Raw genomic sequence first — 27,013 nt, 5'->3', positions numbered from 1 at the left:
AGGCGAGTATGCATCAACATCCATGTACAACTCCTTTGTTTTCCATGCTGTGTGCATTCTATCGTATAACAGTGCAGAGCCGCATGGATAGTGTCACAGGAGTATACACGAGAAGTGTGCCCTGTGCCTGTGCCCTTGCGCGCCTCGGAGGCAATTTGCCTCCTAATTTCCTTAAATAGTAAGTAACCTTCGGATTGCACATGCAATGTGTGCAACTTTTAATGTACACACAATTATTATGATCAAACAAAAAAAATTGTGTGTGTAATTTACTCAGATCTAGTATACATTTCAACAAAAATAGAGAGCTGATTAATAACAATTTGATGCCAAAAAACTCGATTTACCGGGAAAGTGTTGTGGGAGAGCACTGCACCCTCAGTGCCCTTCGGCTGACCACACCAAATGGTGAGAAGGAAATTTTATTCAATTTCCAACCAATTTCTATTTATTAACTATGCATTTTTTTTGATAAAATAAAATATGACTATATTAGTGAATTTCGCACACAAATTTTTTGTTTGATAATAATAATTGTCTGTACATTAAAAGTTGCACACATTACTTGTGCAATCCAAAGGTTGCTTACTATTTAAGGAAATTAGGAGGCAAATTGCCTCCGAGGCGCGCGAGGGCACAGGCACAGAGCACACTTGTTGTCGCCCCTCGTGTCACAGACCTGAAATGCAGTGAACCCTGCCTCACCCCCTCTGATGTGTCACTTGGAGTACGCTGATCACGTTTTACTCAAAGTCACCGTCGTGTTGTCTTTCTATTCAATCCTACTTTTCCAAAAACGCCTTCTGTTGTGCAATCTTTTGCTTCGAACTACGATTTCTTCCTCTTTTTAGCTGCATGAGTTATCCACCCCAGCCCTATACCAGCGGCTATGGACCGTCCATGCCCTACCCATCCCATTACAGTCCACCTCAAGGACCACCGCCATCCAATTATGGATACAAACCAATAGACCAGACTGGAGGCGGCGAGTATGGCCAGCGCTTCGAACCGAAGAAGAGGGTAAACGATATTTTCTTTTTGATCCTCTTTATCCTTCAGGTGCGTATGCGGCCATTCTTTTCTTCGTTTCACGTACAATGTTACATATGAACTATTTCAGCTTCTTGGGTTCGCAGCTATATCCGGAATTGCCATCCAAGCATGGGTGAGAAATGGGGGTCTCCGCGGAGGATTGGGAAATGGAACACAAGGCGGCACGGGGACAAGCGTAACGTTGGACAAGTACGCACGATATGGCCTCTTCCTACCCCCCTACACTAACGCTTCAGTCGAGGCATACAGCATATCTCCTGCTTCTTGTCACGGCCGCAGCTGTCTTCCTGTCTACATTGTATCTCATTCTAACGCGCGCCTTCACCTCCATTATCATGCATATCACTCTTGTTCTGTCCATTATCCTCAACATCGGAGTATGCGTCTACTACTGGGTGATTCGATATTACTGTGAGTGGCCCATTCAAATTTAAAATTAGAATAACCAATTTGCATGTGTTTAGCAGGTGCTATTGTCTTCACGATAATCGCTCTTCTCTCAGTTTTCTCATATTTCGGTGAGTGATTATAGTGTAAATGTCATTCAAGTTCCTATGCTCATTCACCATGATTCAGGATTCCGTTCTCGTATTCCCCTTGCATCGCTTCTCTTTCGAGTTGTCATGGACATATCCAAACACCATAAATCTGTTTTTGTGGTCGCCATGATCTCGTTGCTTGTTCAAGCTGCGTTGAGCATCTGGTATACTTTTACGGTCACGGCCACCTATACCCGTTGGACACCTCAGAGTCCTGCCTGCACCTCATCTTGTAGCTCAGGAACAGTGGCAGGTGCGATTCCACCACCTGGTGTATGACGCGGTATTGTTGATGCCCTATATAGGCCTGGTTTTCTTCGAGACGTTCAGTTTCCTCTGGACATCTATGGTAGTCGGCAATGTGGCGATTGCTACTCTCGCTGGTGGGGTTTATGGCTCATGGTATTATTTCGGTCCTAGAGAATATGGTCAGATGGTGAGTCAGCTACTGACTAGGTTGTCTGCAGAGACTGAAGTGAGTGCAGCCGAAGCATCCTAATCTGGCTTCTTTTGGGCGCGCTTCTACCCTTTCTTTGGGGTCCATTGCATTTGGGTCCTTGATCGTCACCCTTCTAGAGTTAATCAAGGTTTGCCAAGCATGATGATGATCTTTTCATCCTGACTAGGCATCAGATGTTGCTCCAAATGGCACGGAACAATGCGAATGCCGACGGACAACGTGAGTGACATACAGCTCTCTACATTTTGCATTATAATATTTCCCAGCGATTGAGGCTGCTTTGGCATGTTGTGCCGAGTGCTTCATCGGTATAATCGAGGGTGCGGTGCAGTACTTTAACCGGTATGCGTATATCGAGATCGGTGAGGACAGCAATGGGAAGATTTGCGACCGAACTGACTCGCAGCACTTAAGCGCTATATGGTAAACCGTACTTGGCAGCTGCGAAAGACACGTGGCGTCTGTTAGTGGACAGAGGCGCGTGTTCTTAGCAGTTAACCCTCATGCTCTGACATGATTTGAGTGCAGGTATCGATGCGCTCGTCAACGACTCTTTGGTCGGAATGAGTATGTAACAACACCATTGGAAGTGGAAACGCTCATCGGTTTTCAGCATTGACCTGGGGAGCGTATGCAATTGGTCTGCTATCCGCTTTGTTTGGTTACTTGTATCTTCGATGTCGGTCCATTCCTTCCCTCTGAAGGTTGAAGCTTATGATCCTCTTCAGACACAAATCCAACGTACAACGCTGACGGGCAGTACTCGCCTGTGGTCATTCTTTTCAGTTTCCTCATTGGGGTTACATGTGCCATGACTCTCAATTCCGCAATTGAAGCGGGTGTGTCCACAATGTGGGCCAGTCACTTGTTTCGCATTCTATCCCTAAGATTTCTTACGGCAGATTCGTCGGGCTGGGCGAGGACCCGCAGATTCTGGCTACTCGAGCCCCTCCATTATTTGAGGTAGGCTGGCATGTACAGCACTGTCCTGGGTCTGATGCGGTTTGCGAAACAGATGATCCGGGAAACTTATCCACAGGTTGTGCAAGGGATCCCTCGTGTATGACGGTCGAGCTGCTTTGCAAACGCGCGGTTGATCGCTTATGACGCTCTAAATGACCCTCGATAGCCAGAATAGATTGTCTAGAATATGGACTATCCTGTATGCTGTTCCAAAAGTCATGATAGTGAGGGACTGTCGCCCAACAACCATCCTTTAGCCGCCGCGCAAAGCGTCATTCCGACTCGGCGGTTTGTGTTTGCCACACAATTGAAATATGTTTCTTTGCCGTGTAATCTATCTAGTTACATTTCTCTCGGGGCTTTTAATACATATTGAAGCAGTTTCTTCATAGCGAACGAAGTTGACCGAGAAATGCCATCACGAAGGAACTTGGCTAGAAACGCTGGGCACTTCGTCAGGAATGGGTTCATACGGCCTACGACCAGCTGCCCATTTGTGTCCCGCGCGGGCGGCAAACCCAGTGTAAGCCAATCCCGCTGTGAGTAGCAAGGAAATGGTGATTGAGGTCACACATAGCCAGAACGAGACATCTAGGAGAGTTATTGCACACGATCAGCTTTCACAGAACGATTGATGAGCAGATGAGGACACACAGAGCTTCGTGTCAGGATCAGGGAACCGACGTTGTTCGGTTATGAACAAACGCAGCACAATAGCCATTGTAACAATTTGTAGTGATGCTATTGATTGGTGTGTCAGGACAGCGCTGCAACTGATTCTAGACGTCTGACTCACCGTGCACAAATGTCGCTGTCGTGACCCATTTCCAAGCGCCCCGTCTCCTTGATCTCGTGCTCAGGTGGGAGCTCACGATTATGAGGACAACAAGCCCTGCGAGGGCAAACACCAAGCTGAAGATGCTGACATAACCAGCAGTGGTCCACAGTACACAGAATGTCTCTCCCAACACTTCACAGGCCGAGCGAACGGGAAAGGGCTTGCATGTATACTGAATGCGCTTGCCAATATACGTATCAGAGCCTCCTACGATCTCCGTTGGTGCCGCGGTCGGGCTTGGCGCGTGGCTCGGAGGTGCTGGATGTGGGGCCGGTCCCGGGAAAGGTGTTGGATTCTCTGGGTTCGGCTTTGATGGAATGTTGCTGATAGTGGATTCACATCGTTGATATAGGCCATAGCGAACGTGTGACCCTGGGGGAAGATTGGAAGGGTTGTCTGCGGCAAGCCTAAGAACAACGTTATTCCAGCGGTCGTCCCATATATAGTCTGAGCTCACCAATCCGGAAGGACAATGGAAAGGGCGCTAAATACTAAAACGACGAGCAAGACGCCCGTGGCCACCAAATACGGTGTCTTTCGCATGATGGTCGACGTGTGGCAGAGAGTCTTGCAGGGAGCGTTCGGGGACGGCGTGAAGAATACACCTGGGCACGTGATGATGACGTATGTGTCTCTATCAACAACCGACCTATCCTCTTTCACTATGTTTCAGTCCAGCACCAAAGACAAAAGTTGGTTTTGAAAATACTGGTAATTTGAAACACATTGTAGAGAAATGAAAGTATTCAGCGACTGCGCCGATCCTCATCTGACCTTTCGCCAACCAACCATTCCAATCCCCACCCCACCCCTATCAATAACGCCGCTCCCGCAAACAGGACGCCAGTGTAGATAATAAGGGACTGGAACATCGAGCCTCCCACTTCAAACCCGGTGCTTCCCCCGGTGCCTCGCTGCGGGTGGAGCAGGGCTGTCGAGATCGGCGCGGAGAGGACGTTGCCTATCCCTCGTGAGAGAAGCAGGAAACCAAGCACAGTTGTGGATGAGACGGGGTCGTCTCCTGGATCCGATAATGAGGGCTGAGAGAAGCGAGCAAGGTGTTAACGAACGGGTAATAGGCCTCAGGAAACCGGTCCATAAACTGGACCACCCTCCAGCCATGATTCCGTAGGCTACACAATACAAGAAAAGGGTTGAGAGGGATGTTGCAAAGTAGCCCCAAATGATAAACGTGGTGATCGATACTGAGGACAGGGTGGTGAGCGCAAGCACCCAGGGGGAGAATCTGTCTGCGAGCATGCCGAGTGCGACACGGCTGAGCACAGAGACACCATTGACAAGAATGAGCGCCACGGAGCCTTGCTCATCAGTAAGGTTAAGGGCAGAGGCAAATGCTAAGACCACTCATCAGAAATTGTTCGTTTATTTTGATAAGAAAAAGTCACGTACTGGGCAGCCAAATGATAGGCACAAAATAGGCCAGTGCCTGCACAGTATTGGCGGCCATGAGGATCCACAATCCCCTGTTCCTGTACCACCCGCTTCGTCCCATCGCGGGTGTGCGTACAACTCTAGGATCTCGCAAACGCGGTTGGATTAAGAAGAGAGATGGAATGAGACTCAGCAGGACGGCCAGGGAAAGGTACCTGACCGCGAGCTGGGGACCATACGGTCCGATGAGATATGGGAGAGCGAGTGGCAAGAGGATCCCCCCCGCTGAAGTGCCGGCGAAGATAATTCCGTTTGCGGTGCCTCGTCGGGCCACAAACCACTCCGAGAGATAGGAGAGACAAGGAGTATAGAGTACCGCTGTTTGCTACAGTCATTTTTTTGAAGTGGCACCGGAGAGGATTGGAATGGGCACGCACAACCGCCGATGCCATACAGCACACCTTGCAGAAGAAGAAGGGAGAGGATATTGTCCGCATAACTGGAGACAAAAAGGCTTAAAAAGCACAGCAGGCTGCCAATCCAGAGGCACACTCTTCTAGCCCTAGGATATCTCGCGATCAAAGGATATATTACGGGCCATGGTTACATTTCAGTCCCGTTCTGCATAGCAAATGCCCTGCATACCAGAGCAGTACATCAGACCAGAACTGAGTGTCCCAACAAGCGGCAGAAGGTTTTGCGCTTTGATCGAGGCGAAGTTGGGGTCGGCCATATATGCTGTGAGGAACAGGCCCCAGGAAGTGGGAAAGGCCCAAGAGACGGTCTCTACTATGAACGCGCCTAGAAGCTTGGATGAGAGTCAGGTGCACGTGGACAAAAGTGAGGAAGATAACGTACATAGCTCCATGCACCCCAACCCCGGTCGACGGGGGCTAGGTTGGAGACGAGACGCTCCCCTGGAGTTTGAGTTTCTGAGGCTTCACTGGCGGATATGACGCGAGAAATTGCGTGGAGCTCTACATCTCCTGGTGCTTCCGGATGTGTAGTACCAAGAGTGGGCAGAGATACAGAAGAGATGGGGGAAAGAGGTAAACTTTCCTGTGAAATGGCACGAGCAGTCGACACAGATGGGAGAAAGTTTTCTTCAGCAAGTGAGTTAGCCGAAGGTGAAGATTTACTGTTGTTGGTCGCATGAATAGTCGGGGTGGATTGGGACTCTTGACCCAGTTCGATAGAGGTACCCATGGCCGGAGGATGTTAAAGCGCAATATTGCCAGTAAATTCCTACTCCTGTTCAACACATGACTCTCTTCCGTAATGCAGGGTTGCGGCTCCGGTTGCCCGATGAAAGCCGATGTGGGGTCCTGATGGTGGCACTGTTCCCGTCGCGTGATTCCACGGTTATAAGATGGTGACAGCTAAATTCAAAGGACGGTTTACGGTGCTATCAGAACTGTGGTAATCTCCTAGTGAGCCACAAGAGGTTGAGAGGCGTTGAGGGAAACTGTCGGTGGGATTGTTTGTTGAGTGAAGTGTGATGTGGAAAGGCTAGAGCCTTCCCTGTGGCTGCGCTTATATTGCTATTTATTGTACCACGTGTGTGCTGATAATTAGGGAAGGAAAAGGCGGAACAGAAATGGAGGCACGTTCACCGATCATCCCCCGTCCTGATTGCTCCTCGCCCTCCCCTCTCCTCTCCTCTTCCACAAACGTTCACCATCACCCCACGCGGACGACAAGAGGAGGAGAAGACGAGAGAAGTTGAAGGTAGGGAAGGCAGGCCTTCTCACTTTCGCTCATCATTCTCCTATTTAACACGACAGTCGAACGACTCCCATTCCCTCTTGACGACGCCTTTCATTCCCCTCCACCCGCGCCCAGCAGGCCAAGAAACTCACCACCTTCCGACACCCAGCAATGGCAGCTTCATCCTCTGCCATTCCGGAGCTTGACTCTCCCACTCCTTCCCTCTCGTCCTCTAGTTCAGCAGACGAAGGTTCCTACTCCTTCACCGCACACCCTCCCTCGACAATGGCCTCCGCTTCTGCACCAGACCCTCCCTCTCTCACAGCCCTCCTCCTCTCGCTTAGGGTCATGCTCCTGTCACACCTCGCTGATGTCGAGTCGAGAATCGCCAATTTTGACGCGTCAAGCCTGCCAAAACTCTTTGGTGGATCACCTTCTGACATTCTGGAGAATTCTCCAGCCGCAGAGGACAATATTGGACAAGATGGCGCGTTGAGGAAGTCGCGAAGGATGTCACGCACTGCAAGCGAGGAAATCTCGACCCTTCTTGAGTCAATTCGCGCCGATGTTGCCCGACATCTTCCCGCGTTGGATATCGATTTCGAGCTCCCCTCACTTCCAGACTTCGACCTCCCTACCCTACCAGCACTTCACCTCCCCGAGTCTCTGTTTGACACTATCCGAGCTCATTCCCCTTCCTTACCGAGCAATTTTATTCCCTCCTTGAAGCACCGGCTACAGTCGCTTGCCTCCCTTGCCGCGACGCCGCCTCAGCTCCAGACGCTCCTCAGCTATGCGGAGAAGGTCCCTCTGGCAATGGACGAGTTCGAGAGCTCCAGCGAGGAAGAATTGCTTTCCAAACGCGAGGGTAGGGCCAAGGGAGAGGAAGGGGTAAGCGCAACTTCCGACGAGGAAGACGTGCACGAGCAGGTACCGCTCATCGTAGGGGGCAGCAAGACAACACGGGCAGAAGTACGGAGGGCATTGGTGAGATCGATCAACGGGGATAGGCTGATTCGGTTTGAGGACTTGCCGCATAAATGGAAGAACAATGAGTTCATCCACACGGGCTATCGGTGAGTTGCTCCAATACTATGTGCGTTTCCTTTCGAGCTAAGCCGACAGGTTCATTCCTTTCTCTCGATGGCCCCTCCTTGCGGCGTCTCTATTCCAATGGCACAACGAGACGATCAACATCCTCTCTCACCTTTTGCCTACTGTGCTTTTCCCTCTCATCTCCCTCGTTCCTATCCCCAACCTCCCCTTGCCGACCTATTTCTGGCCCTCTTGGCTCGAGATGCCCGACGTGACCATCGACGTCCTTCCGTACTGGTATTTCTGGAGTGCGGCCGCTTGCTGCCTCGCGTGCTCCGTCATATGGCATACCATGGCCGGCTGCTCGGACATGCATGTCTGTGAGTGGGGCGCGCGAGTGGATTATGTAGGCATTGGCTGGCTCATCTCTGCCTCCATCACCTCTGCGATCTACTATGGCTTCTACTGCGACCCACACACCGCCGCTATCTACGCGGCCTTCTCCATCCTCACCGGCGCGCTGGGCACGGTCCTCCCTTTCATGCACTGGTTCAATCAGCGCAAGAACAAGAAATGGCGCATCGCCTTCTTCGTGACCTGTGCCCTCTCCGCTCTCCTCTTCTTTGCCCATCTCTCTTTGGAGCACGGCATCCACGCTACTGGAGAGTTCTACGCACCCATAGTCCCGAGCGTGGCGGCGTACACCTTCGGCCTCTGCTTCTACGCCTGGCACTTCCCCGAGTGCGCGTTCCCAGGCAGGTTCGACTACATCGGCGCGAGCCACCAGATATGGCACATTTCCATTGTTGTACGTCTTTGTTTGTCTTCTTCATGAGAAACTCTGTTCACAGGAACCCTGCATAGGCTGCAATCTGGCTCCACTATCGCGCCATTGCGAGCTGGCATGTTGGTGCACTAGAGTACGCGTGCGCCGCTCCCTAGGAAACCGGAGTCCATCAACGGCGAACTTCCGACAGCTTTGTAGAAGAGACGAGGCGATGATGTGTCTGATCTACTCAGCCGGTTCGGCGAAGATCATACGATGCCGAGTCTCCTTCCGGCTATTGATGTTGAAGCTGTGGACTGGACTGGACTGGACTGGACTGTAGACTAAGTCGAAAGACCATCCGCGTAGATTAAATCGGTGACCGCTCCATTAGAATGCGGCTCGGAGTGGTGAACACTTTCATATTCTGATCCTCTCCCCCCCCCTTTTTTTCCACCTTATCACCCCTCTTCCTTCTCCATTCCACAGACAGCCCTAAAGCGCTGCTCAAAGATACCCAACTATAGACATGTAGGTTCGGATTTGATGTACCGTTGTGGGAGTAGACGTAGAGTTATTCTTAATATAATGGGATAGAGAGTATTGCGTACAGACTAATGTGCTAACAGCTTGATGGAGCGATCGTGTTTAGCGAAGGGAAGTCGTGCATTAGCGTGTTTCCAACGCCGGAGAGCAAATGTGGAACACAGGGTACAAACGAAGCCCCCACAGTATAGCCCTATACGCTGAACGCTTCACATCTCTATTGTTATGTACCGCAAGGAAACAGGTATAACGGCGGAAAATAAGCATGATCGGCGAAAAAAGAGGATTGCCCCATTTCAAATAGCCAAACATGGAAATCGCTTCAAAAGTTTCGATAACTCCCTCATACTCTTATCCCGAAGCGGTATAACGCACCCCCAAAAACCGCGGCAATAAGTGCCGTCCAAGCGAGCACAAAGCTCGTCGTAGCATCGGGCCTGCGTCCACCCACAAACTCCATCTCATCCCACTTGGGGAACATCATCATCCAGTAAAAGGCGAGACCAGATTTGGGCCACACAGTGTGGATCTTTCCACTCGCGGTCTTGTACCAGGATTGAACCTTATCCATGCCGTAGACTGTATCCTGGAGTTCTTTCTGCACCCAGGAGTTGAATCGCGCGTCGGCCTGAGGTGTGGGTTCAACGTAGGACGCCTTGACTTGCAGCATGTGCTGGATCACTTTGCAGACGAAACGCACTTGGCACTCCACCATGAAAATGACGCTTATTACGGAAGTGAATTTGTGACTATCACAATGCTTGTAAGAGACTTACGATTGGAATCCACTGGCACTGTTCGGACCGCCAAGCATGTACAAGTTCGGGAATTGGGGGACAAGAGAGCAATAGTAGGCCTCGGCACCGCCCTTCTTGTCCCAAACTTCCTTGAGGTCGGCGCCATTACGGCCCCTAATAACCATGGAAGTAAGGAAAGTGACAGTGTCGAAGCCGGTGGCTAGAACAATCACATCGAGCTTGCGCGTCTCGCCGTTCTTGAGAATCACACCGTACTCTGTGACTTGAGTGATTCCATTGTTGTATACGAGCTGGACATTGGGACGATGGAGGGACTCCAAGTAACCAGGATCATAGATCATGCGCTTGGCGCCGAGCGAGAACTTTGGGATGAGAAAGTCCATGTATTTTTCTGGGGCTGTTTGCCTTATGTATGCCGCTGAATTTTTCTCCGTCTTTGTCCGCAGCTTAGTGCCGTTACGATGGAACATTGGCGAGGTCATATCGATCTTGGAAAAAATGTCAGGCCACCAGGTAAATCTGTTAGTATCAGGGGCCACTCACAACTAGAAGCAGGATCCAGCGCGCGAGACGATTCGCAAGTGGTACATTGCGGTAGACCCACTTTATCCAGGCCGAGAAGGGTTCATTGTGTCTGCGCAGATACCATTGCGGCGTCCTGACGAAATTTATGACTTCGGTGGACGGATCGGCCGAAAGCGCAGGGACGAGCTGAGCAGCTGAGCATCCATTGCCGATTACTCCCACACGTTTGCCCCTAAGATCAATGGAGTGATTCCATCTGGAGGTGTGGAAGACGGGTCCTCGGAAGGTGTCAATTCCTGGAAGGGAGTCGGTCTGCATATTCGGAATGGAAAAGCCACCGATGCCAGCAATGATGATGTCTGCAACGACATCTATACTTTCATCGTTGAGACCATTGCAGAACGTCAGAGTCCATTGGTTTGCCCTGTCGCTCCAGATGGCACGCTTGCACTCGAGGTGATAACGTGTATGCTTGTCGAGACCTTGCTCCGAGTGAAGCTTCGCCCAGTATGCCTGGATCTCGCTCCGACCGGAGTAGTGACTGGACCAGCTTGGATTGAGAGTGCTTGCGCTGGAGTAATCTACGGAGTCAAGTGAGTAAATACTCATAGAGGGGACAACGACGTACATTGGGAAGGCACGTCACAAGCCGCGCCGGGATAGGTGTTTTCCTATAGATGCATTAGAGCACTGCACTACGACAAGCGAGCGACTCAAGGCTCACAAGCCAAACACCTCCTGGACCTCCGTTTCGCTCAAAGATAGTAAAGCTATTGAGGCCAAGTTGCTCTCTCACGTGGAGCGCTGCAGTGATCCCAGAGGCACCGCAGCCGATGATTGCGATGTGGGGATAGCCAGTGGTCGACATAGTACAACGAACGAGTAATTTACGTTGCTGAGAAGAGTTGGCTTTTGACTAGCTGGACTTGGTCGAGAAGAGGTTTCCAGGTGGACGGCGAGCTAGATAGATACACGACAAAGCATTTTAAATACGATTATTCACGGCCAAGCCGGGTATGCCGAGGGCAAGGCCCAGTGCCGTGAGTCTGGACCAGATGACGTTCTTGAAACTCTTTCTTCAACCTTCAATCCAATGACGAATCGCAGGTGGGACTCATCAGATTCGACGGCCAAAAAAAAGGCCAAGGACGTCGCAAGCGACGCCGTTCAGCCAAATATGGCTCACAAAGACACCAGCTCTCGCCATACACACCACTTCAGCATCGTGCTTCCCTAGCGCTCGGTAGTGATATCGGGAGCTCATCCCCTGGAACGGAATGCTAATCTTCGCGCCTTTTGTTATCATTCTTCTGGCCGAGTTCAGCCGCAGTAACATGCTCCACAATGAGCATGTACATGACACTGTTCAAGTAAGGACAGGACAGTCATAGCATTGCCCGATAACCGGGCGCCTGATTCCTGAATGCTGAAACCGAAATAGAGTCACCAGTGATTGATAGGACCGCTCGGCAAACTGAAGAGCGAGGATTCATCTGGAGCCAAGCGTACGCAGATGAATGAAATTACGCTAGAGACCTTCCCAGCCAGCACATTAAGGCAACTCCTTGGATTCCCCGTCCCAACTCCAGACAGGGGTTTCCCAGGGAATCAGTTACAATGATGTGGGGAATCGCTGATGGTTGCCGTGTAGTCGGAAAAGCCAGCAAAGAGTACAACACGCGGAGAAAAGGGGAAAGGTAGGACACCCGATTCGCAGCAGACACAGTTAGGAAGCGACCCATGCTCCGGGCGAAAAGGTATGACATGTAGAACGACGAAGAGTGAAAGCCTGCGGGCGTCGCTGCGCGACGGGCTTGACGGCTCGAGGCGGGCAGAGGTGGTGGATTCCCGAGTTGATCGTTGGTTCCGTTCAATCAGATAAACCAGCGCTTGAGTTTAAAAGTACTGAATGGGAAAGGAGGCATAAGCGGACCCTAAGGCCGGAGCCGCGGCCCCCTTATTGGGAAAATTCTTCTGGGTACGGACAACATCAACGCTTTCAGGTAGTAATCCCAGTCATTTATGTGACGATGCACACCGAACACACAGCAACCCTTAGCGGGAGTGGCAAATATATCCTATACTCTTCGAATTGCATTTCAGAGTCCGGAGGATCAGTCTAATGTACATGTCAACGTCCCTACCCTCTTGGTGTTGTTGGGCAACTGGTTATGGTGGCGAGCGCCAGTGGCTTCCACGACTCGAGAATAGAGTTCGGTGATATTGGTTGATGGCGAGGCTGGTGAGGTGATTGTTCGGCGTCAATAAGAACCTGAATGAAAGCAGCACAGTGAGAAGAAAAAGACCAGCTGAACAAGAGAGAAAGTGTCAGTTTCCGAGCTTGCCGAGAATCGATCCGCAACTGGACGAGACCAGGACATCAAGTAATGAAGGATGAATCGGGCGGTGTCAGAGGTCGAAGGTGCTTGAAGAGCGATCGGTTGGCGATTCGGCGAGTGTCGGACATACTTTTTTTGGGGGAGGGAAGTTGTGTGGGGCGGAGGGATGGCGGAGGGCAAGTGAGAACGAAGCAGGACTACATAGCGGGTGGTGGAGAGAGATGAGACTGAATGCTGAGACAGAGAGTAGTACAGTGGATCAGAATGGGCGGGTTGAGAAGACATATTATTACAGGTGAATGGCGGATGCTGACAGTCGGAAATCGGAGTTGAAAAGCCACGTCGGAAGTCGGAGTTCTTCATGCCACGATGCCGACGGCACCGCAGCTGTCGCAATAGCTCCAAAGGGATCGGTTGCCGTTCGGTTTCTTGCATGAAAGTTGAAGTTTCGGGATACGTTCACAACTGCAGGATCTGCATTCTGGTCAGAGAAAATACCAGTTTTGCCTCACAGCAAGGTCTCACGAAGTCGGAGAGATGAGTGGCCTTAACAGCTGAACAGACTTTTCGGGGTATACTTGGTCGGAAGGTGTGACTGGGACGGATTCGAAGAAGGGAGATTGGACGAGGGGAATGTCGATGGGAGGGCTGCTCTCGAATGATTTGAGAGGTGTATAAATTTGGAGATGTGGATAAGAGGCTACAATGGGCCAGTCAGCGTGTGCATACATGCAACAATCGGGGGTGTACATACGAAGAACAGGGGCATGATGAGTGACAGGCGAGCTATCCGCGGAGACTGGCGTCATAGCTTCCGCATCCATGTCTACGTCCATTGTTTCTTCCATTTGGAGGCATTGTGGCAGAACACTGAACAAGACTGAGGCACTCAGATCGACCTTTGCAGTCTGCGCCACATGGTCAGTTCATATAATGCTATCGATATATGCAGCTTGTGAACCTTGTTGGGACGTTCGACTTCATCATCTGTGCTCTTTCGCTTCAGGGAAGGCACCATGTCGGCGCAAGAATCAAATGTTAAGGGAAGCAGAAAGCAACAGAACTGGGTAACAAGCCAAGTAAGCTAGTTAAGCGGATGTTGGTGGGGGGCAGAAGAAAGAGTTAGGGCCCTTATTTGTGTTTGTGCGAGGGAGGGGATGACTTTATACGCACGGGAGCTAAAGGAAATCTCCGAGGCGATGGGTGATCGAAACCCACGCGGAGGAATGGCTGAACCGGAAGCGAGAGACACTCTGGCGGAAGTTGTTGGGCCACATGGTAGTAATTCATTGCCACTAACAGACAACCGGCGCGTGACGGGTTGGACAACATCCACGGCGGAGAAGACTGTACCAACATTCATTATTCGCTGCACTACGTATTCTTGGTAGCTTTGGTATCTCTCAAGCGGCAGATAACCATGAACAACTTTCGGGATTACGTTGATGATCCCCGGCTCATGCTTCAGCACCTGCCACCTCCTTTGCAAACCGCCGCAGAATACGCGCCGCACGTCATCCGATGGCTCATCAACTACCTCATCTCCCCGATCATATACCACTTCCAGAATCTGGGATACCAGCTCACCCGCCTGACAAGTACTCCGCCTTCCGAACTTCAAACGCAAGACATATTCTTCCCCCTTTTATCACTCATCCTCATCTATTTTGCGGTGACTTCTGCGCTCCACACTGCAAGATACGCTTTTCATATGGGATCATGGCTGCTCAAGTGGGGAACGTTAATTGGAATTGTTGCTGTAGCATGGGCGTGGCTCTCGGCGGATCCGAGCGCAGTGGGGCACGAGCAGCATGGGTACGGTTACAGTTGGGGTAGAGGTACAAGTACGATCCCTTCGTTGGTCGACCGCGTTTGGAAGATGGTTAATGGTGAGCAGCAGCGTGAATGGTTGGTAAAGGAGCTCCCAGAAGTCGACTGGAGCGGCTGGGTGCCAGAGTGGGTCGCCCTTGACGGGGGATTCCACTGGATTGAGGTTATTGATGGGCTTGGAGCGGAGAATGTGAGGAAAGCAGCGGAAGAGTGGTGGAAGGAGCAAATGGATAGCAAGCCCTCTGGATCGAAGGGGAAAAAAAAGACGAGCTCGTGGCGACTAACAAAGGAGAAGAAGCAGAAGACTTCGACAGTACGATGAACGAAGCCCGATACCTTTTTCTATTTTTGGGTTTGGTGTCATACGGTAGGATAGTCGCATTTATTGTTCCAGAAGCAAGCAGTCCACTTTGTACGTCCAGTCGGGTTACTTAATATCAACGGTCCAGGTTCTGGAACTTCCCTTCGTTTCTCATGTGGTGATCCCCAAGGATCACTGGAGGACGACAAAGCTAAGTAGATATGTCGATAACGACAGGTTTTTGATATAAACATACACATCCACAAAGATATCACCCCATTATCTCGCACACCTCATGGCATCCCGCATCTCGCTAACCTAAAGATGATTCACGCCGATGTCGGGAGGGAGGCCGGCTTGTTCTGCGCCAAAGAGCGCCGGTAACTACGAACATGTGAGCAACAACGGTTCCGTGACGCCAGAAGGAATACGCACTCCCAGACACGGTACAGCTGGTACATCCCAGTACTTCCAACAAAGAAGTTGACCTACACAACATGCATCAGAATGCCACGTCTTCGCCCCGCAAACAAGAGGACGTACAGCAGCAAGACTGTAGTTGACGGGTATAATCACGAACGAGTACCGCACCCAGATGAATCCCGTGGCAGCGAGCGCTGTGTGTGTATAATGAATAATGAGATATCATGCTAATGTGAAAACGGCACGACGCACCAATGTTCTGCGGTATGCTCAGCTTGTCGGCAGGGCGCTGGAGGTCTTTAAGGCCGGCAGCGACGAGGCACCACTTCATCATCGGTGCCCAAAAAAAGACTGTACATCCTCCATCAAATATGTCCATCTACCAATAGGTATTACAAACCAGTCTTGGGACCTGGGCGAGCGGGTCAGAACGAGCAGATGATGGAGGTGAGGAAGCGCACCTGCGGGGTGGTTCCAGAACGCCTGTAGGCGAGACGCAGCAGCTCCTGCAGCCGGTCCAGACATGTTGTTCAACCTGCTCGAGGTAAAAAGAGAGGGCAACAACAAGGAGATGGTGTAGGCTGAAGAGATGAGGACAAGAGCGCGTTGAACTCACAGGCGTCGCCGACGAGCTGGACGGGGACCTGATGCGGGCGCTGGGGGACAGACGGGCGCATTTTCGTATATCCCGCAACGCCGATGTGGCTGAGTCAGGCCAATCACGTCAGCCTCAAGACAACGGATTGTATTGATTGCTGGTATCATCGATGAGTGGATTGTCAGATGTAATTACACATGCGTTCCTTACCAAAAGGGGTGGTGCATGGTGGACACACGCTGAATTTGTGTTCACAAACAACCGTCCTGACTAAAACTTGCGGTTCATTTGAACGATCAATTCACCCTCTCTGGGCCACATATATTGCCGTTCTAAATGATACAAACCATCTGCCGCCTCCGTATACTGCAGCCACAAACATTTCCCTTTACCCACCTTCGATCTCGGCGTAAAGGTTCTCTATCCACTTCATCGCCTGGATAGATTCTCCATCCGGTTGTTTGCCTGCGCATATGAAGGTCGAATGCGTGCGAGTACTGTCTAGAGAACGCCGAATGCCGAAGTTGGTGATTATTGGTGGCGACCTGATCGCTGGCAGTGGCTGAAATTTCATATATGGGCTGCCAACGTTATCTGCTTTTTTATCCAAAGTCGCCTGGAAGGTATTTACGCACGAAGACGACAATATAAATATAGGACGGTGCTGAGTCGGAATCGAGTCCACAGCCAATAGACGGTCGTTCGACATTTATTTGCGAGCGCCAGCGATAGGCTTTGCCTTCGGTGGGGCAGCGATTGGTAAGTCCGTTTGCGGTTGGCGCGTCTCTTCTGTGGCGAATCCGGGTATCCTGATGCCCAGTTGCCTCTCTATTTTGTATGAGCTCTCCCATGATTGCATGACACATCTGAGAGCGGCCAGACTCACCCAAATACAGCTGCACATCCTTCACTCCCAGTACATCAGCACTCCTGTGCTTCGCCAACCTACAGCCAAACTCGGTGGTATCCTTAATGAAATCGAACGTCGCGTCGATTAGCAGCTCCTCCGTGTCCTTTTCGAGCACCGCGTCGGGATCGATCTGAATCGCGAGTTGCTGAATTTGTTGACGTAGCCATTCTCTCTCATCGTATTCGGGCGCCGGGACGCCATTGGGATAGTATGCATTGTACGATGCAGCGGTAGGGGTTTCTGGTTGTGGTTAGCACCGAGACGAGAAGGGAAAGAAGCAGCGCACGAGGGACAACAGAAGTAGCAACACTCTGCGAGCGTTGTGGTGTTGGGCGACCGTTCGTCCACTGTCTCTGCATCAGTATTCTGTTGGTGCACTGAATCAAACTCGCGTACTCCATTCGCCGCGCTCATCGCCGCCTGAGGCTGTTGCGGTGCCGGCTGGCTGCCGCTCTTCATTAGTGCCTCCAACTGTTGAAACTGGCTTTGGGTGAGCCTTCCTTCATGCGCGAGCGTGACCAAGCCAGGCATGTGAGATCTCAGCGCTTCAGCTATCTGACGGGCTGCTTCAGGTTTGGAGGCAGCGAATGCCAGTGCATTGTCCAGCGCTTTGAGGAGATCACCAGCGCTGCCGGATGGCTGGCTCTGTGAGGGAGCGGGAGTAGCCGGCTTTGGCTGGGAGGATGGCGCGGAAGGCGTTGTTGACATTGTGCTGTCTATTATGGTTGTTGTCAATGTTCAAGAGACTGATAATCAAGTGGCAGTGCAAACTGGTGAGCGTGACTGGACCGGAAGTATCAGGTTTCAATCACGTGCCCGATCCCTCATAGTCAGAGATGGCGTAAACCCGACCTGTACCTTACACACACTTTCTAACCTGTATCCCCTGGCATTATGCATACCTTGATTGCCTTTGCGCTCTCAGCACTTGGGGTAATCGCTTCCCCTCTCCAGCAGAAACTCTTTTTTGCGCCATCACAGTCAGAACACGACGTGCTGCCCCATCTCCCCCTCCCCAAACATCCAGCATATGACCCCAGCATCCGCCCATTGGTGCTATGGCATGGCTTAGGAGATTCTTATGCCTCTCCAGGGATGGTGGAATTTATGGACATACTTCGGAAGACCCATGAGGGGATGTTTGTGTATAGTGTGAGGATTAAGGATGACGTGGAGAAGGATCAGAAGGCGGGTTGGGTACGTTCGTTTCACGTTATTCCATTCCTGCATTCCCGCCTCCACCTCAAATTATACACATTGTTCAAGGCGAGCGATAGGCATGTGTGAGATCAGTCACTGATGCCGAAATAGTTTGGAGATGTGAACGAACAGCTCGAGCAGGTCTGCGAACAACTGCTCACCATCCCTGAGCTGCAAGAGGGGTTTGACGCGATGGGATTTTCGCAAGGTCCGCTGTCTTTGTCTCTATATCTCACCTACATACCGCTGACGTGACTCGTAGGGGGGCAATTCCTCCGTGCCTACGTTCAGAATTGCAACTCGCCTCGCGTTCACAACCTCATCACCTTTGGTGGTCAGCACATGGGCATTGCAGACATCCCTATGTGCAAACCTGGTGATGTTTGGTGCTTCCTGGCAAGGAGCGCAGTGAAGAGGGGGGTATACAGCAGTTATGCACAGCATAATCTCGTTCAGGTGAGCATATTCTGCATTGGGAGGTAGTGAACTGATTTGGCATTCCGCATCTAGGCGCAATATTTCCGCGATCCAGCGCAATACGACGCCTATCTTTCCTCTAACCGCTTCCTCCCCCTGCTTAATTCCGAGCTTGGTCCCCACACGCCACCAACCTTCCCTCTAACCACGCTTAATTCGCTCGTCCTGATCCGCTTTACCGAGGAGCAAACCGTCAATCCGCCCGTGTCCTCCCACTTTGGAAGCAACCCCCCCGACAACGCGACCGAGGAGATCCCAATGAGGGAGCAGGAGCTGTACAAGCAAGACTGGATCGGCTTGAGAGAGCTGGACGAAAGAGGCGGAGTGGTGATGTTGATGTGCAAGGGGCAGCATATGCAGCTTGAGAGAGAGTGCTGGGAACCGATCGTCCTTCGCTGGACGGGAGGGAAGAGGGAGGTGTAAACGCGCATGGCTTGCTGCAGAAGGTGATGTACCCTTACCGCTATTTTCAATGCTCTTCCATGAATATTCATAATGACATTGTAATTATATGGCAACCTATTGTTCTTGGCACGGCTGAGATAGATTCATTGAATCTGTCCGGCGGGCGGAAAGCGAAGATGATTAGGCGAGCCTTCATGATTTGACTGATACTTTATTCCCAGCGGGAGAGCGGGGAAGTGTGTGAGTGGGAATTCCGGACTGATGTAACCTGACATGAGACAAGTTTCAGGAAGTTATCTGCCGCATGGTCTTTCTTTTCCCAGAACTTGACTCCAAAAAAGCGGCAGGCCAGAAGGAGAAAACTGACAGGAGGAAGCAGCTCACAATCATAAGCTCGAGGGGTGAAGCTCAAGAGCCTTTTCAAGGAAAGAGTGACCCAAAAGGATGAGCGTCCATCAAAAGAGCCATCATGTCTAACTGCCTCATATAGAAAAATCATATGACTCGGCGGCCTCAACCCGTTCGGAATTTATGGTCTTCTCAAACTGAATTTCATACAAGATCGCGGTAGACATCAACAGGTTTCGCCAGCGCCGCAAAAACTGTTTTTAGAATTGTGGAGGTCTTCCGCCTTTTCCTGCTAAAAGATAGCCCTTCAAAATTCTCCCGCACGCGACAACCCTATCAGCCTTATGACATCCGCCTCTATACATTCCAACTGTCGACATCCAACGCGTTCAAGCTGCTTCTCTTTCTCCATTCAGCTGCAATTCAGTTTTCGTGATCGGACGGCCAATCGCAAACTGCACCGCAAAGAATTGGTCAAGTGCTCGACCTGACCATGGTTTTTTCGGAGAAACTTTGGAGATACCGGGCACGTCGTTCGCGTGCTCCAGTTGGACATGATGGTCGGAGGTGAATTGGCTCTCTGGTTGATTCATCCATACGTGGATGAGTAACGTGGGAGGCCCTTGCTAGCATCTTTGCTCTTGCTGATGGGCCAGTGAACTCTTGGCAACATGTAAGGTCTCTCTGCAGTGGTTGACCATTTGCAAGACACAGAGTATGCTCTGTAACTACGTGCTATTGCCTGCTTATCTTCAACATATTGTGTCTGCTACTCCCAGCATCAAGCTGGATCTACAAACTGGCCCTCCACTGCGCCTCCACTCTCGTCCTGGTGGCTGAAATTTTCCATCCTCAGCATCGTCTAAAAATAGGAATGAAGGGAACCAGCTTACGAAGACTCAAAAGAAGGAGACCAAGACAGGCTGATGCTGATCGGGCCGCATTGTGGAGCCCCGCACTGGGATCGGAGATTGATGCTTCTCCGACCGTCATATCCTTCACTTGCTTCTTTCAACGAAGCATGTGATCTGCACTCCCATCAGTGAGATTTATTGTTCCTGAAGCGTATCCTGCGGAGTACCTCCTCCACCAAGTCAGAATGTTTAAAGCTCGCTGCTCCCCCCAACTTCCGTGTCTTCACTGGCAACACCATGACCACGCCAACCAATGGCGAGAAGGCCGCTCTTGAACTCTCTCCGCCTCTTGATGCCAGCCTGAACGAGAAGCAAGCTGTTTCTGCCGTGGACGTTCTCCATCTGGAGCATGTGTATGACAATCCCATTGACGCCAACGCGCGGGTTCACCCCGTGCGCAACGCAGCGTACGAGGCTGCCGTCAAGCAAGGACGGCTGAATCCCTGGTCGAAGGACTCGCTCATTCTTTACTTCTGTTGCTTCATTTCCTTCTTGTGCAGCTGCGCAAATGGATACGACAGCTCGCTCATGACAGCTATCAATATCATGCCTTACTACCAGGCAAGGTTCAATGGGGATGTTGTTGGCTCCGGAACCGCGCTGATTTTCTCCATGTGTGCGTATATTCTCTTACGCAAGTTATGATTTCTAACACTTGAATGCATAGACACAATTGGACAATTGGTGTCTCCCTGGATTGCAGGTCCACTTGCGGATCGCCTTGGCCGGCGTGGTGGCATGTTCATCGGCGGTGTAGGCATTATCATTGGCATGATAGTGATTGTTTCGGCCGAGGCCAAACCGCAGTTCTTAGCTGGGCGCTTCTTGCTTGGGTTCTTTGTCGTCATCATGGCAACTGCTGCACCCTCATATTGTGTTGAGGTTTGTCCGCCACATTGGAGGGGTAGGATGACAGGCGCATACAACGTAAGTCTTTCCACCTACACCTTTCATGAGCTGGAGCTGATGCCAGAGAAGTGTGGCTGGTTTGGGGGCTCCATCCCTGCGGCAGGCATCACACTAGGAACAGCTGGAATCAACAGCGATCTTTCCTGGCGCCTCCCTCTCATCTTCCAAGCAGTACCCTCCATGGTGGTCATCTGTGCCGTCTGGTTTCTCCCCGAATCGCCGAGATGGCTCCTGGCGAACGGGCATGAACAGAAGGCGCTCGATTTTCTTATTCGCTTCCATGGTAATGGCGATCCAAAGAATCCGATTGTCGAACTCGAGTGGACGGAGTTCAAAGAGAACATCAAGATGGACGCGTCGGACAAACGCTGGTGGGATTATTCTGAGCTGTTCAATACCCCTAGCGCCAGATGGAGAAGTTTCATGGTAATCTTGATGGGCACATTTGGTCAGTTTTCGGGGAATGGGCTCGGCTATTTTAATACCCAGATCTACGCGGCTGTCGGATACGACTCGTACATGCAATTTGTTCTCAACCTAGCAAACTCACTCGTCTCGGCGTTCGGTGCGATCTGTGGCGTGTCGTTGGCGGATCGCATGCCGAGACGACCAGTCCTGATATGGGGCACTCTGATTTGTGCAATCTGTTTGGGGATTAACGGAGCCCTCTCTTGGAAATGGGCACACAATGCGACTCTGGGGATTACCGATCTTAGTGTCGGCAAGGGCGCGGTTGCTTCGTATTGTACGCCTATCTATAAATATCTTTGACTGCTTAAGATTCTGACTTGAACATGACTCAGTCTTGTTCGGATTGGTCTATGGTTTCACCTATTCACCACTTCAAGCTCTGTATCCTGTTGAGTGTCTGCAGAATACAGCACGGGCTAAGGGGGTGCGTATTTTATAGAAATACATATCCTCGTGCTTACTGGAAAGTTCACTAGATGTCTATGTACTTCGTCGTTGTGGGAATCATGCTTTTTATCAATCTGTACTGCACGCCCATTGCCTTGCAGAACATCTCGTATAACGTGCGCAGTTTTTCTTCACCGCCGGATTGTCCTCTGATCACCAAGAGCAGTACGTTTTCATCTTCGTGGGCTGGGATACGATCGAGTCTATCCTTTGGTTCTTCTTCTGCGTTGAAACGATGGGCAGGACTCTAGAGGAATTAGAGGAAATTTTCTCTACGCCGTGGCCGCCACGTGCTGGGAAGAAGCTCTATAAGATCGCAGAGCGGGCAGACGGGCAGGTCGCCATTGTGGACGATGCGTGATTTGAGCACACAACTCCTTATAGGGTTTGGTCGTGCGTGATGTTGCAGGTATAGCTAGTAACATCGACGAGATTTGAATGATCGGCGAGAGGGAGAAATGTAAAACTTCAAACTGTTATGATGTCCTTCAATTTATGGCGCATGAGCCCTGAACACTCGGCACGAGCGGAGTATATGAGTAGCGCGCGCAGCGGAGGCAAAAGACCCTGTCTTCGCCCAATATAGCAATTGCTCCAGAGTCTGAACGTATGGGCTTACACCGAAGCACAGAGTATGATATAATATAATACAGTGAAAAATATGATAATATCACCCTACCACTAACCCTAACCCTAACCCTAACCCCACCCTAACCTTAACCAACCCTAACCTGCTAGATGGGATCCTAACCAGTACCCTAACACTACGCAGGGGAGGAATTGCCTTTTTCGGAAATTACGGAGGTAAATTGCCCCCGTCCGCGCGAACACGCATAAAGCTCTTTTCTTTTTAGGGAATTATAGACGCAGTTTGCCTCCGCTGCGCGCGTCCTACACCTACATGCTACTCATCTCGTGTGCGCTCGCACGAGCGTGTGGAGGACACTTGACCTGACCTCAAGAGTGGAGGAACTCGCAGACGACCACACGCAGTCGCCGTCAATGGAGCGCATTCTGCTCTTCCATCTACTGCTTTCCTCTTAGGTAGCTAGACGCCCAGCACTCAAGGTAGTCCCACTCATCACTCCAACAAGGCCAACATGTTCGGCGGCTCGGACTTCAAGCCCAAATCCATCTTCTTCCACACGACAATCATGGGTTCTCAAAACCAAGGAGATCGCATGCAGATCGATCTCAACGTGCCGTGTGACGTGGAAGCGCTTCGGGCGGATAGGGAAGTACAGGGACGGTTTATTGCGGAGAGTTTGCAGAAGGTGGAAGGGGAGATGAAGTATGCTGGGGAATGGACATGTTTTGCATGTGGTGCATCTCTCTTGTGGCGTACATCTCTTCTTGCGTATGACTAATGCGTCGCGCAGGCAAACAAGCTCACGAACTCGTGCATCACCCCATGTCGTGGCTGCAGGCCCAACCGGGGTTCGTGATGGACTACGTGCACATGGTGTGTTCTCGCGAGGAGCCAAAATGCGCGGGGGTGATTGAGGAGAGTAACAAGGAGCTTACGACGGAGATGGGGATGGAGCCTGGGGCTGCAGGGGGAGAGAGTGGAGACATACCCCAAGAAGCGCCTGGCGCTGTGGCCCAAGAGCCAAAGGCGGAGGGGAAAGAGAAGGAGGTAGAGAAGGGCAATGACTCGCAGCACCCGAGTTCCGCCCCCCCAGCAGGAGGATGTGCTGTCTGCCACAAGCAGGGCAAGACCCTCCAATGCAGTCGGTGCAAGACCATCAGATACTGTTCCCCCGAGTGCCAAAAGACGGATTATTCGCGGCACAAGGGTGTCTGCCGGTGGGTAGACAATGTCGAGCGATCATTCGCTTCTGAAAAGAAGGAGGAGGGGGAGAACAAGACTGGGGGCGAGGATTGGCCCGCCGGAATCCCGAGGCCATTCGATCCTCCTGCGCCGGCGGAACATGATCACAGTAATTGCTAAAATATTCAGACGAGGGTTGATAGAATGTACATTCCAGAGAATACGAACATGAAGTATAGTATAACAGAATTGCTTGACAATAACTTCCTTCCTCTTCGTCACCACCGGCTGGTCATCCCAGTCTCTGCTTGCCCACCCCCGCAGCCGGGCCCTGATCCAGCACGGTATCCCTTCCCACGCTCCTGAACATATAATCGATTCCATGCCAAATCTTATCCGCCGTGTTCCGCTGCTCAAAGTCCTTCCCCAAGCTGCGTTCACTCTTGAGGAGAACGGAGATGATGACCGCCGCTGGGAGACATGCGCCCTGCTCGATCCCCTCTGGAGAGACGACGATCTCAACATTCTTGTACGGATCGCGGATGCCCGCCAGCATGGAGGTAGTACCATGCAACCTGATACCGAGGGCGGGGCCAGCACGGTAGACGTCGAATACCGAGCCTTGGTAGTGCACTATGAATAGGATGCCGAACGTGTTGCTTCGGGTCATGAATTTCTGTAGCGGGGGGAATGATCAGGGTCAGTGCTAAGATGAAGAGGCGTTCGCACCTTGAGTGATACAGTTTTGCCCTTGAAGTCTAGGTTCAACTGGGGCTCCGAGTCTTTGTCATGACTCCACAAGACATCGGCAAGCGGCTTGCCCTCTGCACCGCGTATGGAAGTAAGGATGCCTCCCTGCGAGCTCTCGACATGAAAGACCTCCTTGGAAGAGTTCGCCTGTAATATGGAACTGTTGAGGACGTCCTTTGATGTAAAGATGAACTGGGTAGCGTAGTTCGGGGGTGCGCTTTCGGCGCTTATTGTGCTGGTATCGGAGTAGGGCGGCGCCTCAGAGAGAAAGGAATTGCCAGAGTCTTGTGGTGGGTCCTCGAGAGGAGGTAGTACGAATGGTGTTGGAGTTGTGTCCATATTTTCCTTTGTCATATTGTTAGTGGGCAACAAACACAACAATATATATACCTTTAATGAAGCTGTCCATATAAGGACATGCAATGTCAGCCCCATATATGCACGTTCTTTCTCTTGCCACGTGCAGCAGCACAGCGCGCAGTAAAGCCCTTCGGCTCCGCGGCCACGTGATGATTACAATCTCGCAATTCGACAATGACAATAAGACCCTTTATTCCTTCCTCTCAATGATTTCCTTCAATGCCTCCATCCAAGGCGCCCACCTTGGGTCCGGCTTGCCTTTCTCCGGCTCCCAAATCGGATTAGTACACACATAGCCAACACTGATTCCACTGTCCAGATCCGCAAATGCGAGTCTCCCACCCGCACCTGGATGTCCGACCAATGAGGGCCCGAGCATTGGGCACGCCGGTCGACAGAGCTGGAAGCCCAATGCCATCCTCGACCGCGGTAGGGGGAGGAGGTTGAACGGGTGGGGAAATGTGAGGTCATCCGTCTGCGCGACCATGGCAGTACGCACAGTGGCGTGATCCAACAACTGCGGATGGCTGTCCACAGACCCGAGCAAGGATGCGTACAGCTTTGCCAGACTGCGCGCATCCCCTATTCCGTTCGCGGCAGGTATCTCGCATGCATGACCCTGGCGGGAGTTCATAAATGGGCGCATGTCCTTCTCCATCATCATTACAGCCCCAAGAGCAGCCCCCAGCGGTATGGCAGACATGTCGAACGGGGGTTGACTAGGGGCCACTGGCGCTGGTAATTCAGGAATGACACTTCCCGGAGCGGGGAGCAGAGCTGTCTTCTCGGTCCAAGGGACGACGCGTGGTTCGAGTGCTTCAGGCAGCCCAATCCACAGATCGAGCCCACGTGATTGCGCGATCTCTTCTCGGAAATATTGCCCAACCGTCCTCCCCGTGATGCGCCGCACGACTTCTCCAACCAGGTGGCCATATGTGAACGCATGGTAAAAGAAGGCGGTTCCCGGTTCCCAGAAAGGCATCATATCCTCGATGACGTGAATTATCTTCTCCGAATCCGTGACATCTGTAATCGTAATGTTCGCTTCTGCGGGTAGAGCGGCCAGGCCGGAAGTGTGGTTCAGGAACATCCTGGTGGTGATCTTCTCTTTTGCATTCTTGGCGAACTCGGGCCAGTACTTCGACACAGGCGCATCGACATCAAGCAGACCGCGTTGGATAAGCAGATGTGCAACGATCGCTGTCAGGCCCTTCGTAGCTGACATGAATACGACCAGTCCATCTTCGGGGAATGTCTGTCCGCGTACAGGGTCGGAGCCGGTCCAGAGATCAACGACTTTCACACCGTGGTCATAGATCGCCAGTTGGGCGCCGCCGATGTCGCCAGACTGGCCAAGACCGAACGTCTGGCGAATAGATTCGAATCCAGGTGAAACGGTGCCGTGCACTTCAAGCGAGGACATGTTGTTCAAGTCTGTGTTCAGTTGCGAAGTCCTTAAAGGAAGAAGGAATGGAACGTGATGTCCTGCGGCCCGGCATTATATAGTCCAATGCTTATGGCAGGGCCATGGGTGACATGTTGACCTCCGGCACCCGAAAGGAAAGGCAGGGTACATAGCGGGGGTCAAGGAAGATACAGACAAGGTAATGCAGCTTACTCAGGTTGGCCTGAGCCGGAATCCAACGTTGTTGCGGATATATGCAAAGGCCGAAATGATCAGGGGAGGAGAGTGGGAACGCAGGGTACCGTCAACAACAACTAACTCTAATATTCTGATTTGTGGCTGTATAGCATTTTTAGGGGGCCTCAGAGCTGCCTTATGTCATAATAACCCGCATAATTCATTTCAAGTTTCTACCAAAAGACAGCCCTTTTGGATGACAGATATTTCTGTCCCCTCACATTATTTTTGCCTCTTCTACATAGAAAAAAAACAACCCAATCGCGGGGCGAGCAGGCTGGGGAAGAGCACGGACCCCAAAGGATCTCGACAAGGTCACGTTATTTTGTGGGCGAC

At 51.5% G+C, this 27,013-nt stretch overlaps 12 protein-coding genes across 12 annotated transcripts; 6 read left to right on the top strand and 6 right to left on the bottom strand.

Annotated features, from left to right (window-relative positions):
- The first annotated feature begins 740 nt into the window (after window positions 1-740).
- DACRYDRAFT_25155 (DUF580-domain-containing protein) lies at window positions 741-4,393 on the top strand. The gene is made up of 18 exons (XM_040774034.1): window positions 741-1,059; window positions 1,121-1,242; window positions 1,295-1,464; window positions 1,518-1,571; window positions 1,630-1,845; window positions 1,898-2,028; window positions 2,078-2,179; window positions 2,226-2,271; window positions 2,319-2,414; window positions 2,467-2,529; window positions 2,581-2,619; window positions 2,666-2,731; window positions 2,781-2,904; window positions 2,955-3,015; window positions 3,068-3,606; window positions 3,670-3,756; window positions 3,812-4,260; window positions 4,311-4,393. Exons 1-15 carry the CDS (start codon window positions 856-858, stop codon window positions 3,116-3,118), a joined length of 1,545 nt encoding a protein of 514 aa, XP_040624292.1. The 5' UTR covers window positions 741-855; the 3' UTR covers window positions 3,119-3,606; window positions 3,670-3,756; window positions 3,812-4,260; window positions 4,311-4,393.
- A 206-nt stretch (window positions 4,394-4,599) lies between these two features.
- On the bottom strand, window positions 4,600-6,451 carry DACRYDRAFT_111934 (MFS general substrate transporter; the record flags this gene model as incomplete). Its single annotated transcript, XM_040769312.1, has 7 exons — window positions 4,600-4,874; window positions 4,924-5,208; window positions 5,264-5,623; window positions 5,683-5,744; window positions 5,798-5,807; window positions 5,891-6,053; window positions 6,104-6,451. 7 exons carry the CDS (start codon window positions 6,449-6,451, stop codon window positions 4,600-4,602), a joined length of 1,503 nt encoding a protein of 500 aa, XP_040624291.1.
- A 490-nt stretch (window positions 6,452-6,941) lies between these two features.
- Window positions 6,942-9,197, top strand: DACRYDRAFT_25154 (HlyIII-domain-containing protein). Its single transcript, XM_040774033.1, has 3 exons — window positions 6,942-8,028; window positions 8,078-8,795; window positions 8,852-9,197. Exons 1-3 carry the CDS (start codon window positions 7,124-7,126, stop codon window positions 8,927-8,929), a joined length of 1,701 nt encoding a protein of 566 aa, XP_040624290.1. The 5' UTR covers window positions 6,942-7,123; the 3' UTR covers window positions 8,930-9,197.
- Window positions 9,198-9,214: 17 nt separating this feature from the next.
- Window positions 9,215-11,450, bottom strand: DACRYDRAFT_18771 (FAD/NADP-binding domain-containing protein; the record flags this gene model as incomplete). The annotated part of the gene is made up of 7 exons (XM_040771386.1): window positions 9,215-9,274; window positions 9,306-9,367; window positions 9,675-10,048; window positions 10,076-10,545; window positions 10,601-11,163; window positions 11,211-11,253; window positions 11,307-11,450. The coding sequence occupies 7 exons, from the start codon at window positions 11,448-11,450 to the stop codon at window positions 9,215-9,217; spliced, it is 1,716 nt and encodes a 571-aa protein (XP_040624289.1).
- Window positions 11,451-12,760: 1,310 nt separating this feature from the next.
- Window positions 12,761-14,030, bottom strand: DACRYDRAFT_25153 (uncharacterized protein). Its single transcript, XM_040774032.1, has 4 exons — window positions 13,883-14,030; window positions 13,676-13,829; window positions 13,447-13,621; window positions 12,761-13,395 (listed from the first exon to the last, which is right to left on the bottom strand). Exons 1-4 carry the CDS (start codon window positions 13,937-13,939, stop codon window positions 13,281-13,283), a joined length of 501 nt encoding a protein of 166 aa, XP_040624288.1. The 5' UTR covers window positions 13,940-14,030; the 3' UTR covers window positions 12,761-13,280.
- Window positions 14,031-14,341: 311 nt separating this feature from the next.
- Window positions 14,342-15,073, top strand: DACRYDRAFT_111930 (uncharacterized protein; the record flags this gene model as incomplete). The annotated part of the gene is made up of 1 exon (XM_040769311.1): window positions 14,342-15,073. The coding sequence occupies one exon, from the start codon at window positions 14,342-14,344 to the stop codon at window positions 15,071-15,073; it is 732 nt and encodes a 243-aa protein (XP_040624287.1).
- Window positions 15,074-15,203: 130 nt separating this feature from the next.
- On the bottom strand, window positions 15,204-16,000 carry DACRYDRAFT_119496 (UPF0041-domain-containing protein; the record flags this gene model as incomplete). The annotated part of the gene is made up of 6 exons (XM_040770802.1): window positions 15,204-15,436; window positions 15,488-15,540; window positions 15,596-15,669; window positions 15,728-15,826; window positions 15,876-15,887; window positions 15,937-16,000. The coding sequence occupies 6 exons, from the start codon at window positions 15,998-16,000 to the stop codon at window positions 15,382-15,384; spliced, it is 357 nt and encodes a 118-aa protein (XP_040624286.1). The 3' UTR covers window positions 15,204-15,381.
- Window positions 16,001-16,782: 782 nt separating this feature from the next.
- Window positions 16,783-17,691, bottom strand: DACRYDRAFT_111928 (uncharacterized protein; the record flags this gene model as incomplete). The annotated part of the gene is made up of 4 exons (XM_040769310.1): window positions 16,783-16,901; window positions 16,960-17,223; window positions 17,270-17,330; window positions 17,380-17,691. The coding sequence occupies 4 exons, from the start codon at window positions 17,689-17,691 to the stop codon at window positions 16,783-16,785; spliced, it is 756 nt and encodes a 251-aa protein (XP_040624285.1).
- Window positions 17,692-17,877: 186 nt separating this feature from the next.
- On the top strand, window positions 17,878-19,173 carry DACRYDRAFT_84949 (alpha/beta-hydrolase; the record flags this gene model as incomplete). The annotated part of the gene is made up of 4 exons (XM_040776709.1): window positions 17,878-18,180; window positions 18,295-18,391; window positions 18,446-18,639; window positions 18,694-19,173. 4 exons carry the CDS (start codon window positions 17,878-17,880, stop codon window positions 19,081-19,083), a joined length of 984 nt encoding a protein of 327 aa, XP_040624284.1. The 3' UTR covers window positions 19,084-19,173.
- A 1,391-nt stretch (window positions 19,174-20,564) lies between these two features.
- DACRYDRAFT_59186 (MFS lactose permease) lies at window positions 20,565-22,515 on the top strand (the record flags this gene model as incomplete). The annotated part of the gene is made up of 6 exons (XM_040775544.1): window positions 20,565-20,943; window positions 20,995-21,254; window positions 21,306-21,981; window positions 22,040-22,131; window positions 22,184-22,270; window positions 22,321-22,515. 6 exons carry the CDS (start codon window positions 20,565-20,567, stop codon window positions 22,513-22,515), a joined length of 1,689 nt encoding a protein of 562 aa, XP_040624283.1.
- Window positions 22,516-23,094: 579 nt separating this feature from the next.
- Window positions 23,095-24,105, top strand: DACRYDRAFT_119493 (uncharacterized protein; the record flags this gene model as incomplete). The annotated part of the gene is made up of 2 exons (XM_040770801.1): window positions 23,095-23,477; window positions 23,534-24,105. Exons 1-2 carry the CDS (start codon window positions 23,255-23,257, stop codon window positions 24,103-24,105), a joined length of 795 nt encoding a protein of 264 aa, XP_040624282.1. The 5' UTR covers window positions 23,095-23,254.
- A 141-nt stretch (window positions 24,106-24,246) lies between these two features.
- On the bottom strand, window positions 24,247-26,471 carry DACRYDRAFT_25151 (esterase). Its single transcript, XM_040774031.1, has 3 exons — window positions 25,066-26,471; window positions 24,655-25,020; window positions 24,247-24,601 (listed from the first exon to the last, which is right to left on the bottom strand). The coding sequence occupies exon 1, from the start codon at window positions 26,456-26,458 to the stop codon at window positions 25,226-25,228; it is 1,233 nt and encodes a 410-aa protein (XP_040624281.1). The 5' UTR covers window positions 26,459-26,471; the 3' UTR covers window positions 24,247-24,601; window positions 24,655-25,020; window positions 25,066-25,225.
- Window positions 26,472-27,013: the final 542 nt, after the last annotated feature.

This window comes from Dacryopinax primogenitus (genome assembly GCF_000292625.1).
Source record: "Dacryopinax primogenitus strain DJM-731 SS1 chromosome Unknown DACRYscaffold_23, whole genome shotgun sequence".
Taxonomy (NCBI): domain Eukaryota; kingdom Fungi; phylum Basidiomycota; class Dacrymycetes; order Dacrymycetales; family Dacrymycetaceae; genus Dacryopinax; species Dacryopinax primogenitus.
This window is presented reverse-complemented; position numbering and strand designations above follow the sequence as displayed.